This window comes from Crocodylus siamensis, chromosome 7 (assembly GCF_052110815.1).
Source record: "Crocodylus siamensis isolate JL-2025a chromosome 7, ASM5211081v1, whole genome shotgun sequence".
Taxonomy (NCBI): Eukaryota; Metazoa; Chordata; order Crocodylia; family Crocodylidae; genus Crocodylus; species Crocodylus siamensis.
Genome location: NC_143401.1, coordinates 96,035,011 through 96,050,087, shown reverse-complemented (window position 1 = coordinate 96,050,087; position 15,077 = coordinate 96,035,011). Strand labels below are relative to the sequence as shown.

The window sequence follows — 15,077 nt, the reverse complement described above, 5'->3', positions numbered from 1 at the left end:
GAGAAGGGGACAATACAGTTCTGGGAAAGTTAGAAACAGGTTTTGCCCTAGTCGCAGGGCTTGATTTTATACACCACTTCAGTCTCTTCTCAAACGGGTCAACAAATTTGGAAAGCCTACTTCACCTCTGACATTCCTTTCAGTGACCTGCTTCAAAATGCTCGACAAAATACAGGCAAACTGAACCGTGCTGGAGACCCCATGGGTTTTGCAGCTGCCAGGAAACGGCTTACCTCACTTGCTGCAGCTATACACCCCTTGGGATGCCTCTAGAGGTACATGAAAATGTTTCTATGACATCCACCCATCCTGGTCTTGCCTAAGATCCGCTATTCTACACCACACCCAGAATATAGCTAATGACCTGGAAATTGTACCCAGACAGGTTTAATGACACCCTAACATTTCATCCTGAAGGTTTTCTAAGCACCTTACAAACTGATTTTCCAACCAAAAAGTAGCCACTTCCCCTGCTACCTCTGGGGGTGAAACACAGCAAGCATTTAAATGCAATTCTATCATGCAATGTTATCAAAACAGGAAATCAAGAATATTTTAAGCTTTTCAATAGGGAGAGTTTTCATTAGACAAAAAGTAATTACTAACACTGGCCAGGACAGAAGAATTAATATGGCTATTCTGGTGAAAGTTACAACCAGATCTTTAATGACTACAAATTCTTAGGACCTCAGCGTTAGATACCAATCAAAAAACGGTATGTCCTATACATCTTGGTAAGTAGCTGGTTAAGTACCAACTCACAGCCAGATCCGACAAATATTTACTATCAGAAAGCCTTCCAACTTACAGAGTCCCGCTCAAATTGGCGAGGCTAGTCAAACTAGGCAATACAGGCAGTCCTCGACTTACAATGTTTCGAGTTACACTGTTTTGCACTTACAACTTTTATAAATTAATGCCCCATTTCAATTTTCTGATGTCAGTTTCAACTTTACAACACTTGACCCAATGTGGCGCCACGCCAGTGAACAACTCCACTGTGTCATGCATCTCCCTGGAGAACACCTGGCCAAACTTCTTAGACACTTTCTTTAAGAAAGCGGACAAGACTCCAGAAAAACCTGCAGCCAAGACTCCTGAGAAGACTCCAGCCAAGAACTCTTCAAAAAGTCCAGCAAAGTCACCTCAGAGAAGTTCTTCCAAATCAATATGATTGCTATTTACAACATAAATATATTAATGTAGCTATATTACTCATCTATAATTGATTGACTACAGAATTCTGGGGTATTTGGGGTGAAAACAGGGTATCGGGCCTTGGTTCAGGAACCAATTCCCCATTTATAACATCATTTCTTATGAGAAAATTGGTTCCAAGTTACAACATTTCAACTTAAGACACGGTTTTCAGGAACCAAATGTGTCGTAAGTCCGAGGACTGCCTGTACCTGCAAGCATCCAGAACTTGGAAAAGTCCCACGTACTGCATCACCATCGCTATTCCCGGGAACATCTAGATGCTCTGTGGACATTTCTCACTAGTCTCAAGCCTGTTTTGTTTGATTGCTGTGTTGGGATCAAAGCCAGAAGTAGCAGGCTTGATGAAGAAAGCAACTTTGAAATCAAAAATACTGATCAAATATATATTTACTGGTTAAAAAAATGTTTCAAAGTCTTCTCAAGTGATACTGTATGGAGAGAAATGACAAAAGCACCCTTGATCTAAAAGCTGTAAAGCAGCAGCAGAGACACAGCAGTTCTTTTATTCCTAAAATATCTTAGAAGACTGATCCTTTCGTCTCTAAAGAAAAAGGAGAGGTGACAGATTTTCTAAGTACTTCTTTCATGGTAGTTAAATGAGGTATCAAAGAAGCTCTGGGAGTGCAAGTAGAGAAATCATCTGTACTGTTAGCAGGGCTGTTTAAAAAGTCAAAGTAAGTTGGAAAATAAAGCTCACTGAAAACTTTTGCATGCAACGATGCGTGAAACACTAAGAACAATTTCCCTCTTGCCAGAATCAGAGAGAAGATATCCATTTAACTTCTATCGATTTTGGTCTTTCCCATTAGAAAAAGCACTGGAGTTAAAATCAACAAGTTATAGACACTTAACAGCCCCAAGGAACAAGATTAATCAAATGTCAGCACAGCACGAATTCTTCCTTAAAGTTCTTCCCTGCACTGACCATCAGACATTATTATTGCAGACTCCCTGGTCCCCCCTCTCCACCCTCATAATACATCTTCTTAATACAATATTCTTGCCTTCTATATCACCTTCATCCCTTTCCCCATAAATGTTCTCTGCATGTCCTGAAAGGCATACAAGTATGACCACTTTTTTCAAAGGGCAGAGGTGTCCCTATTACCCTAAACTCCTTTTCAGTCTCCAACTTTCAGTGCTCTCCTCGTATAGGACATGAATGTGAGGAACTTAAGTTTACCTTCTTGCGGGCACATCTACGTGAGACACTAAATGCATAGTAAGCCAATTCTACTGCACATTAGTGCATCACAGCAAAAGCTGTGCTAATGCACTAATTCACACTAGAACTAGTCTACTGCACATTAGCGTCACTGAAAAACCATGTGCTGTCACTGCTGCGGAGTAGCACCGGCTACTGCACATTGAGTTAGCACCTGTTATTACAGGTACTAAACTTAATGCACAGTAACAATGGCGTATTAATGCATGTGTAGATGCGCCCTGTAGGAGCATGGTAGCAACAAAGAAGGTAGAGGCTAAAACTGGTCTCCTTTTATCCACTGCTTCCAGTCCCTTCTCCAATGTGCAGCCTCCTCATAAGATGGTACACCCAAGAGCTTGTCAGCCCCTGTGCACGAGCCATCTTTTCTGCATATTATGATATGACACAAGAGTAAATTAGCTTCACTTGCCCCACTATTTACCCATACTCTTACGGTTCCCAGTCAGTGGGTGCTAGCACAGGATCAACTAATTGCTCTAAGAACGGAAGGTAATTTGCTGGAATACAGAGATTTAAGGGTCTGCAAGTCCCAACAAATGCTGGCACAACTAACCAGAAATCAGGATTTGAGCTACCTGGTTTCTGAGCTTTGGTTGCCTGAAAGTTGGTCCACAACACAGATGTGATTCAGACCTACAGCTTTTTAAAGCAAAACACTGAAAAGAACTTGGCTAATCTAGAAAAAAAGGGGTTCAAAATGAACTGGGCATTGTAAGCAGGGGGAAACATTAGCCAAGAAGGGGCAGGCAAGGTTCTTTGGGTAGATGTGATATCTTTTATTAGACCAACCGAGTAGTTGGAACAAAGTTACTAAGTTCTATTCAGTTAGTCTAATAAAAGATATCACATCTACTCAAAGAACCTTGCCTACCTATGTCCTTAGACCAATACAGCTACAACCAAAAACCCAGCCGAGAAAGGGGAAATTTATCCCTTAACTCAGGGGTTGGCAACCTACAGCCCGTGGGCCAGATCTGGGCCATCAAGAGACTGCATCCAGGCCGCAGTGAGCAGGGGCAGGTGGGAACCAGTGCCAACCTAGAGGGCGCCCCCAGGTCTCCTTCACTGGCACATGCCCCTTTACTGCCCTGATCCAGTTTTCTGCAGTGCTTCCTGCTGCTGCCCCAGCCCTCCCTGCTCTGTCTCTCTCTCGTACCCCCTTACTGCAGCCTCCATTTCTCTCACCGCTGAATTCATCACTCTGGCAAATAGATTTGGCAGCAAGGGGCAAAGGGTGGCAGTGGCAGCAGTGGCAGTCGGAGGCTGTGAAAGTGAGAGAGCAGCCCTCAGCACAGAGTGGGGAGGGCTCAGGGGCTTGGAGCAGCAAGTGGCCAGGTCACAAGAAGCCGCCCAACTTCAAAGCCAGCTGCCATATTTCGGCCTGCTGCTCCTTAAAGATTCCTGTCCATGCGCTAATCAGCAATTAAACATCAAGGTTTATGTCTCGGCAGAAAGCCCAAGAGCATAGCAACTGTCTTATTGCTTGTTTCCTTTTTCAGATTTAAGAACTGTCCTGGGTTACAGAAAAACACATTATATAATAGGGAAGAACGAAGCGCTGGACATGCAGATGGCAGTACAACCATCTGACGTTCATCACAGCTGCAGTTCACCTTTATCCTAGTACAATGGAAATGATCCTGGTTTTGCAAACTAACTTAACCACTGCTGAGGCAAACACCTGAATGCCAGCTCTGGCACAGTAAGAAAGGAGGACTGCCTGGACAATAAGGAAGAATCCTTTTTTATTGGGTTTATGCAAAAGCTGACAAGCAATCTGTGCCTGCAATGAAACAAACATATGTAGCATTCCTGTACCATGACCAGTGAAACGCTCCAGGATTACACAACTGAGAAGGAGACTTGGCATGTCTTCCAGTGCCTAATAAGCAACAGAAACAGAATTAACACAGTGGGGGAAGGGGCCCTGGAGCAGTCTCTTTGCATAATTACATTTTCAAAACATGTCAGGAAGGCTCCTAGAGCAAAGAGTATGGATCTTTTTTCATGGAGGGTGTGTTTAAACCAAAAATAAAAATAATTACAATAAATTTAAGGCAGAACCTTAATGACATGATAGGCATGGTAGGGCCTGTGAGTGCCTGTTTTACAGTTCTGTTTTATAAAAGCCTATAGCGATAAGTTTTTGCTTAAACCATCCCAGATCTATATGCTCGCTTCCTCAACATTGAGACCATTTGCTTTCTTCTGTACTTTAAAACGAAACATCTTCAATTAGCAGCAAAAATGACAAAGCAAGTTAAGGGAGCAAAATGGATCCCTCTGTTCCGTTCTGTCAAATGTATTGTTTCTCCTCCTTCACATCAAAGGGGTGGCTCTGAAAAGTAGGCGCTACGCTGTAGAAGAGCAGGTTTCAATCTGTGGTCCGCAGACCCCTGGAGGTCTACAGGCTATGTCTAAAGGGTCTGCAAAAGACGACCATGATCAATCAAAAGCAGGTGAATAGCCACATTTATCATTCAAAAGGGGTCCACACCTCCCTCCAAATGAAAAAAGGTTGAAAACCAGTGCTCTAGACCTGCTGCTCGTGACATAACTACTCTTTCACCACCAGAAAACAAGTCCCCTCTGCTGTGCAGAAGTTGGAGGAGACATCTACACAAGACGCTGACTGTGCAGTAGCTCATTACTACTGTGCAGTAATATCGCGCGGCATGAAGCATGATGCAACGCTACTGCGCAGTCAGCATTACTAAAAACAGTTCAGGGATGCTACTGCACAGTCATGTAGTACTTGTACACAAGGACTAAAAGCATCTCGTGTAGATGTAGAGACAAGGATGCAGAGCCCTGCTGGAAAAAGTTACCATACAGTATTTTGGCTGAGGCTAACAAGTGACTTCCAAAAACTACAGTGAAACAAAGCTGATCTGCGACTGACCCAAGACATTTTGAACAGAAACATGCGGGTGCCCTGAAAAGAATATTTATGCTGCGCCAGTGCTGCTCTTCGAAATGCTGGGTGCCTCGGCACCTCCCAGATGTGGATTAATAAATGCATAAACTTTCAAATTCCTGAAATCAGCAGAATGGCGCTGACTCTTGCTAACTCTTGTCCCCTTTGGCAGGCCTTGCTCATTCTGCGCATTATTCAAATAACTTATTTCCTTATGTTTTACTTCTTCGACGCACACAAGCCAACAGAGTTCCCTTTTAGTCCCTCTTCAACCTAACCTTTATAACCGGTCATCCTGTTTTTAATAATTTCTTTTGGAGACAGTAGCTGGACCTGCATGTTGGGAAAAGGTTCAGTTACGGGGCTGAATAAAGACTCAGATCTGACAGCACTTAATCTCATGAATAGTTCAGACAGTAAGTTCTGATGTCCTGGTCTGAAACGTCACTGAGCACAATGCCCTTGCGATGTGATAGTAACACCCCAACTGGAAAATCTGGAAGTGACCTGAAACCAACAGTCTGGTTTTGCTGATGACAGCACAGGGAAGGTCAGATCTAGAAATGTAACTGTGATCCCCTCCCTGTGAAATTCGGAGGGATTTAGACCGAACACTCTAATGTCCATTTCTGTTTCTATTCAAAGGGTTTACTTCCTAAGCACAGCAATGTCCCAAGTCAAGCCCATATGCATCCCACCCTCAAACAACATCCCATCTGTTCCAAAGAACAATTCAGGCAGTAAGTTATGGAGTGTTTTCAGATGTAATGTCTTTATGATTAATTTGGTGACCATGCTGCTCCCTCAAAAATTGCTCCATTCCTCCTTTTCCTGACCCTGAGCACTAAAGTGTAGTAAGCATGCTGAGCTGCACAGTGTCTTCCAGTGAGGTCGCACAAGTACAAATGTGCCTTGAATATGGTCTGCCATAGTCTCCTATGGCTCCCTCAGCACTGATCAGCTCAAGCAACCCTGCAAAACCCACCTATAACCCATCTGAAGGCCTCTGGCATTGAAGAGGTAGAACAATGCTTCCGGGTGTTTATTTACACGGAGTTCCCCTCGTCTGCCACATTTATCTACTGGCAATTTACCATCACATTGTCTGTTTTGCTAACCAAACAGACAAACTATTTCAAGTTTCACATTAAACTCAGTATAACATTTCCAGATGTTCATTCTCATGGCTACAGACTGCTGAGCCTGCTTGAATAAGATAAAAACAGGAATAAAAACCAAATGTATTATTTTGGATAGTGTTAGAATTTAGAATCTTGAAGAAATTTAAAAAAATAACATTTCAGCATTAGCCCCCTTATGTCTTTGGATGCTCCAAAAAGCCAAAGGACTAATGGATTAAACAGTTTTGTCTTATTGCTGCTCATTATATAGCACTTTCCATCAAAGAATCTCAAAGCATGTTATCAACTTTAATTAACTCATATCATCTCTAGGAGATATTCTACCGGTAAACTGAGGCACAGAACTATGAAGCAACTTGGCCAAGGTCTTACTGCAAGTCAGTGGTAGAGGTAGGAATAGGACTGAGAAGGCTCAAGGCCAAGTTCCTGTTCGAGCCAGTAGAGAACACTGCCCTTCAAAAACAATACCACCGTGGCTGGTAATTTCCAAATCAAACCTCAGAGCAATGTGATCTCAAATGACAGATATTGAACCTGCCCAATTTGTAACTCTGATGAAAGGGCCAACTCAGTCTTACTGCCCGGCTAGATCACCCCCAAAACAACATAATATAAAGTAAAACCAAATACCTGATTTCTGGTTCTAGGGAATTGTCCGTGATGACAGTAGATGAAACCTCAACTTTTTCCATCATTCCCCTTAACTAGTTGCAGCTGTTGTTGAAAACTCACCAGAGCTATCTATGGTAATCCAGAAGCTGACTAGAAGTGTTTGCTCCAAGTTAACAAATAGACAACAGGGCAATTTGGTGGCTTATAGTCACCTTAGTTCCTGTCTAATTCCAATCATGTTAAATGATAGTATTCCTACAGAGGGATTGGCCTAGTGATTATCTTCAACCAGGAAATATCAACAACCACCACCAAGGGAGGAGGCCTCACACATGCACACACCGAAAAACCTCTGAATAACAGCACATCAATATTATTCCCATGTTAAAATCTATGGTACCAATGCCAGAAATGCAGTATCTTTTTTACTGATCATCTCCATCAGAACTAGATGTAATTCAGTCTCTGTGTTAATTCAGCTTCAGATGTCTCCTACGAACAGCCTCCAACAATGTCTCACAACTGGGCTTGTCGTTGACATCAACAGTAGCTGAGATGTCCCCCGAAAGGCTGCGCACAGGAAGTAAACCCAGTAAAGTCACTGTCTACTGATCACTTGAGATTCTGCTACTGTTTTACAGCCTTCCCGGTGACTTCTGGGAGTACAGAAAACAAGTGCTCTAAGCCCCAGATATGCCCCAAAGCCAACATTTCATTCAGATTTCTTTTAGTTTGGCTAAAACTCATTATCCACTGATTTTCCTTTAAAATACCCACTGAGGTTCATATTTGCAAGCTGTCCTTGATGTACTCAGCAACAATTATGTTGTAATAACATCCACAGGACTGTAATTTCTGAAACAGCTATACCAGTCAATTCAAACAGTAAGCAAACCGGAGGGAGGGGGGCGGGGGCAGGTGGGACCAAAACCCCAAACCACCAAGGTTTGATTTGGAGAATCTTGCCTGTGGAATTCACACCCGTGATTATCTACTCATTCATTAGGCTCTGAATCAGTATACAATGCACCAGTTAAACCAGTCTCAGATTGGGATTTCTGCCAACAATGTTAAATATTTAAAACCAACTCACCCAGATTGATGTAACCCAAAATGTCCAACATTTGGGGCAATCTATAATTTAAAAGGGACAAGTTTAGGTGACAAACAAAATTTCTATTTCTTATTTTAGGTTGTCAAAGTCTTAATATGAATTAAAAAATTTTCACTATTTTTTCTAAATAGTAATGATTTGGTTGGATTGGAAAGTTCACCCCTCAAGCATTTCAACTTTGTGTACATGAAAACCAGAATGCTGCATTAACTACACAAATTCAACTGACCAAGCTGACTTAAATAAATGATAAAAAAGGTGAAATGATCTTTAAAATTATTTCAGAATAATGAAATTAGATACAGTAACAGTTAAAGGAACAGGAGGGTTTTGTTTGATTTTAGTTCAGTGAATGCTTTTAACCCAACAGGCTCTCTTTAAGCTAATCAAAACTTATCACTAATGATAGTTGTATTCTCAATTGGCAGCTTTACTACAGATATAATCTAGTCAATCTCATATGTTCAAAAATAATGAATCAGTATCCAAAAAACATCAGATCAAGACATTCTTAAAAATAACAAAACTACGGTTCTATTTATTTTTCTTTTAGTGTTTGATTATTAGGAGTCATGTTTCCTCTGCAACTATAAAAAATTAAAATGAAAATTTGAACAAGCATGTGATTCCAGAAACTGGGTGACAACAATGAAATCAGAAGAGATGGCAACACAGGAACAAGCTTCTTTAGGATCCATGCTTTATTTTGAAAGTGCAGTTCTCTTTTAGCAAGCCATCAACACGACTGTTTTATTTTAAGAAAAATAAGCCAATAACTCAATAGTTTTAAAAAGGTGGAACTGATTACTTTAATAACCCAGGCTATCCAGTGTTGTGTAATTACAAGCACACCAATAAATTATTATGGGTAGGGCAAACTACAATAAGCCAATGCAGTTTCACATAACCAGGAATTGAAATAGTGCATTAGGAAAAGCTGGCCCTGGGTGTGAATACAAAAATCGCAGGAGCTGCCAGAAACAGTGCACTAGGGATAAACTCATTTTACAATGTTACAATACCCGATTACCAAAATAAGGCCCATGAAACTGATACACTAAATCCATTACTAATGCCTCTGTGCACATTTCTAGGAATTGTTTTCAAAATCTAGCGCAGATTTATGCTACAGTTTTAGCATTAGGTTGTTTTTTAACACAATGTTGAATTCCAAACCTAAATAGAAAATCTGTCTCTTTCAATGCATTTCAAACTTACATTTTCAATGGAAATGCAAAGACCTAACAGTAGTTCCAGCTAACATATATTAAGATAACTCCTAAGACTACAGTAGGATAATCAGACTATGACAGACTGTTTTTGGATACTCAGATCACAGTCCTGTACATCTTTTACTAAATGAGTAGTCCCATTGGCTCTAGGGAATTATTTGTGAGAAGAAAGACTTCTCACATGAGTAATGGTTAATAGGATCAAACCCTGAGAGCATACACTCATCCCAAAAAGTCCTGTCTTTTTCTATACTGGACAGTGCTTAGCACACCTGTCACCTTTCTAAATAATATAAAATACATGCAGAGCTAAGTCACCAGAAACAAATACAGGCCTGATTCTGATTTTATGTACACCAATCCAAATCAGAAGGAACAGTCACTGGTTGAATCCTGGTCCAACTGAGGCAAATGGCAAAGTTTCATAGAGGCCTTTACTCAAGGAAGATACAGAGGTATAAAACTATAAAGCCTTTTCTGTTTGCATTATCACAGAGCTGCACCCATCAGTTTGATTATGGCACAGACTTTTCTACAGGTCCTTCCTATCCCAGGAGAGTCTCTCTCACATCCTGACTAGCCAGCTGGCATAAGGGATGCAAATGCCATCAAAACATCCATACACCAACATACATGCAATAGAAAATGTCAAAGTTTTGGCCATCCACCTTGCGATTAATTATTTACATGTGCCAGCTTGCGCACCTTTGACTAACCGAGCATAGTAAGGTGTTTTCCTGTATTCTTAGCATCCAAGATACATAACCTGTAAAACACCTTCTCAGAGGTGAATCACAAAGGCAATGTGACCTTTAGATGTAAAATATCTATTGAGAAACCTGGTTTTTGCATTTCCTATATCAGATTTCCACCTCCCTCAAAGATAGTCCCACATTTACTTGCATTTTTACATTGGGATTCTTTCAAAAGACTTAAAACAACTGCTCTGAGTTGTGCAAAAGGAAAGACAAAGATATACTTTGAATATCATGTCACAGTTGCATGCATTTATAAAATCGCAGTTATATTTTTAAAATGGATGTCCCCCAAACACAAAAAGTAACAGTGAGTTTTCTAAAGCGTTCTTTGATTGTCACCTCTCCAGTGAAGTCTTCTATTAATGTACAGAATGCATCTCCCTCTCCAGGTGATCCTGTGTTTATAGCACTGAACTGGGATTCATGAGATGAGGGCTCTATTCTTGGCTCTACCCAATTTCTTGTATGATCTATTCTCTCTGTACTGAAGTTCCTTCTCTGCAAAGTAGAGATAATATTTTTTTTACTCCACACTTTGACCATCTTGTCTATTTTAAACTGTAGGCACTTCCAGGGATTGACTCTCTCTTACTATAGCAGTACAGTGATTTGCACAATGGAGCCCTGATCTTATCTGGGGCTTCTACGTGCAACTGTAACATAGACAATAGTCTTATTAGGTATGATTCTAAAATACTTTTATTTCTGTTCTTATATTTATCTGTCCCATACTAATGTGTCTTCCACTTCAAAGTCTAAGCAGTATCTATACTCTACCACTTTGCATTGCAACAATGGGAATGGGCTGGAACAATTACCAGGATAGTTTTGCTACTGGGTATTAATCAACTTGAAAAAATGCATGATAGTTTCTATTGCAAAATCTAACCTCTGATTAACCTTTCCACCTAGTATATTGCATAGATCTGAACTGCCTGATCTGTAAACTCCAGCAGGGAAGCACAATGTTGTCTTGTATTCTGGCTTACACTGAGGTTCTGAAAATAAGCGGGGGAGTCTCTGGCAAGAACCAGTAAGAAATTTCTTTTACAGTTTGCTTTCCTGACCCTAGACCTTTTGGCCCTAGGGGCCAGATGACTGGTGTGGGGCTGGTACCTTGGCCAGATTTAGTCCACTGGCCTGATTTGGCATGTGTCCCCAGCCCCATGCACCAACTGAGTCCTGTCCCCATGCACCAGATGCCCCATGGCCCTGGCCTTGGACACCAGATCTGCCCAGACCTGGGTGTCAGATCAGGCTATGCCCTAGATCAGTGGTTCTCAAACTTTTTCTTTTTGTGGACAAGTTGAAAATTGCTGAGGGTTTTGGTGGACCACTTAATCTTTGTCATCAGAAAAATCAAGTGCAGGGCCAAGTACAGACAATCTTGATTGTTCCACAACCTTTCTAAGGACCACCTGAATGGAGCTCACGGACCACCTGAATGGAGCTCACAGATCAGCGGCGGTCCGTGGACCATAGTTTGAGAACCTCTGCCCTAGATCATGCCTGCAGCTCCCGCCCCTCATACAGAGCTGTATCATCTGGCCCACAGGGCTTGGAAATTGCTGGTGATGGAGTGGTGGCAGCATTAATTGCCACTGCTCCCCTGTTGCCACATTTCTGGACTTGTCATTCAGCTCGTGGGGCTTCTCACATGACTTTGCAGGCCAGATCTGGCCCACAAGCCAGAGGCTGAACCCTGCTGCTCTAGACAACACCTAACTGCGACTCATAGTACATGACTGTCTTACCGATGATATGCTTCTCGCCGGTACTTTTTCATAGCGAGCCCATCCATATTTGCAGGGAGATCTGCTGCATTCTGGAGTCGGTCGCTCCATGAGGTTGTCATTTTTAAACGAGCGCTTAATTCTGGAAGAGACAAAAGAGAGAACTTGCTTAACTTGGAATGCATGTTTCACAAAAGCATTGTAAAGCTGTTTCCTGGCTGCTAAAGAATGAGACTGTTCAGGATATAATGCAAGGTGCCCAATGAAATAGCAAATCCTGTGTATAGGTCAAGCAGGAACTAAAATAAATTAATATAAATATAAAAAACTTAAGGGTTTGTACCTGCTGACACATGAGGCCTAGAAAACATATATTTGTGCTGCTTCAATACAAAGGCACTAAAATATCAGAACAAGTATTTTCCATTTGTAATTCCAATTTAACTTCATCACGTTTCAGTTCATCTTTCATTCATTCCAATATTTGTTCTAAGTTAAATAATGTAGCTCCAGTATAATAAATATCCACAAAACGAGAAGAGGTACACGGAAGGAACAAGAGCTATTTTTTTTTTTTTTCAACTGAGACTATAAATGAGCTGGAGACACAAGCAGAGAGATTCACTTGGGACGGAGGGCAGGGTGTCTGGTGGGTAGACTAGCACAGAGGGGTTTATACTAGCAGCTGTGAGACTGGATTTGAAGATACAGGACTTGTCTTCACAGCTAAAAATGGTGGATTTTTTACTTTGGGGTAACTCACCTGAGCCTATGGAGAACATTACACACACGCATAACATTGACAATGCAAATGTTAATTATTCATCTCCTATCATGTAGGTAAGAATTACTGTTTTCATTTCACAACAGGGAAACTCAGGCATAAAAAAATTAAATGATTTGACCAAGGCCAAAAATTGGTTTGCTGTTAAACATACCACTCCTGTACTCAGATTCCTAAAAGTCTACAGATGGTTTTAAAACACGGGGAGCAATTTTGATGGCTGCAGTCCTTGTGTGTGAGGGGGTGTCTAGATATTATCAGATGGTTGTGAAATTATATAAAAATCAATTTGTCTACAAAACCAAGTCCCCCGATTAGCTCTCTCTGTTGCCTTCCAGTAACTAAAAGCAGCGTTTACAAATGCATCTTGTGCAGCACCCTAAAGGTCACCAAAATGAGGGTTTGGCAGCCGGCCCAAGGGAACGCATTCCAGAGCTGAGAGCTCTCTACCAAGAATTCCCTGCCACACGCACAGGTCAGCTGTGGAAACAGGGAGTAGCAACATTGCAGCCAACTGCAACTTCCACAAACAGGTCTACGGGGAGAAGCGGTGTCTGGAATAGCCGGCTCCCAGGCCATTTAGGGCTTACAAATAATTACCTCCAATGAAGCAAATGAAAGGCCGTGCGGAGCACAAAGCATTTCGCTATGTGCTAACATCAACTTTCCTTGCCTACAAGGCAAGCACTCTGCACCAGCTGGGCAGTCACAAGCAGAAAACTGAAATCATTCAGGATGGAAAAGACAAAAGGAAAAATGACCGTGGCGATTTTTATATGAAAAGGGAAGAGTCAGCAGTTCCAGGTTAGCTGCCAATGACAGAGCACTTCAGGATACCGGGATCTAACAAGACCTCAAGATTTGCAAGGGACAAAGACAAAGAGATGACTTTGGTCCCCCAGTGAAGGGAGCAGCCACAGATCTGTCAGTTCCTCAAGCTGCTTCCAACACCTGCCAGCACCATCTCTGTCTACATCAGTGGTTTTCAATCTTTTTTCACTTGTGGACTTCTAAAAAATTTTGAACAGAGGTGAGGATGCCTTTGGAAATTTAAAATGGAGGTGTGGACACCTTTGAATTGTAAGTGTGGGTATTCCCATACTTTTGATTGATCATAGTCATCTTTTGCAGACCATCTGTGGACCCTCAGGGGTCTGCAGACCACAGGCTGAAAACCACTGCCCTACATTAAAGACATGGAAGCAATGTCCTGGAACAGATATCAACCAATTCAGAAGTGACACTGGTCCGACTACCTTTTCAGAGGCTGCATCAGTGAACAGCAAAACCCTCCAGACTCCACTGCAGTATAAGAACATAAAAAGATCTGTATGCCCCAGTCAAAATTAGAAAACTTTCTCTATTACTCTAGCCTCCTATCACCATTTCATTTGTTCTGTGTCATCTTCATACCATGATAAACAGAGATTGATGATGACTCGCTGGAAAGGTGGAGCTGTCTACGACCCTCAATACCAGGATCCAATAGCTGGGCAACATCAGCGCTCAAAAATCCCAGAACACAGTTGTGTTCAATAATCCCCCAGATGCTGAAAATATTTTGAAGGGTCACCTCCAATCATGGCCTGATGTAAATAAGGAATCCATGGAGCTGAGTGAGGACATGAGCAATGTGGCTATCCTTTCCTGCATGTATAAGAAAGTAGCTAGTATCATTCTGTGTATACTGGAGATACAGGAAAGCTGAGATTCGAGTGAAATACAGAAATCCACGTCTCAGTAATCAAGGCAAAATGCCGGAAGGAATAGAAACACATTCATTTACAATTTCTGTCTATAATAATATGCACGATAAAAATTCTAACTGCAGTAATGTTTGATAATATGCACCCTGAAGCAGGCTGCCTGCCAGGTCAGTGGGTATCACACATTATGTCAGTTTGAGATTAAGTATTAGGACTGCACAAAAAAGCGAAGGAGTCCATTGTTGGCCCAGCCCGGAAATCCTTGCTCACATAAGCAGCCTCACTAGCTTTGGTACAAGAGTTGCAAGATCCAGCCTACCTGCCTGAGTATAAGTGAGAGAACCTGGCCTGTATGTTTTCGTATTTTTTTCTGAATACAAAAGTTCCTCATCAGATTGATGCTGAAGACAGTGACTGAAAACAAGATGAACCAAACCACCCCATGCATTTGTAAGTCACTAGAATAAACATCAAACATAGCAGGCAACCAGCCAGCCAAGAGCCTGAGCTCCAAGCAGCTGAAATACGATGCATCTTTCTTTAGTTACAAACCTATTTTTGAATTCAGTCATCTGTAAATAGCTTCATGTAAATATAGAAACCTTTACACAGATAAAACATTTCAGACAC

At 41.6% G+C, this 15,077-nt stretch overlaps 1 protein-coding gene across 5 annotated transcripts in view; it reads right to left on the bottom strand.

The window, feature by feature from the left end:
• NT5C2 (5'-nucleotidase, cytosolic II) overlaps positions 1 to 15,077 on the bottom strand; it is an 81,042-nt gene that overhangs the window by 46,126 nt on the left and 19,839 nt on the right. For 2 of the 5 annotated variants that reach the window (XM_090056768.1, XM_090056769.1), the window contains exons 2-4: positions 11,979 to 12,099; positions 10,564 to 10,722; positions 8,214 to 8,254 (exon numbers count right to left, since the gene is read on the bottom strand). In XM_090056768.1, coding sequence (XP_089912894.1) covers positions 8,214 to 8,254; positions 10,564 to 10,722; positions 11,979 to 12,099 — 321 coding nt within the window. Of the gene's footprint in view, positions 1 to 8,213; positions 8,255 to 10,563; positions 10,723 to 11,978; positions 12,100 to 15,077 lie in introns of those variants that run through there. The other 3 variants (XM_090056770.1, XM_090056771.1, XM_090056773.1) reach the window with 3 other exon arrangements.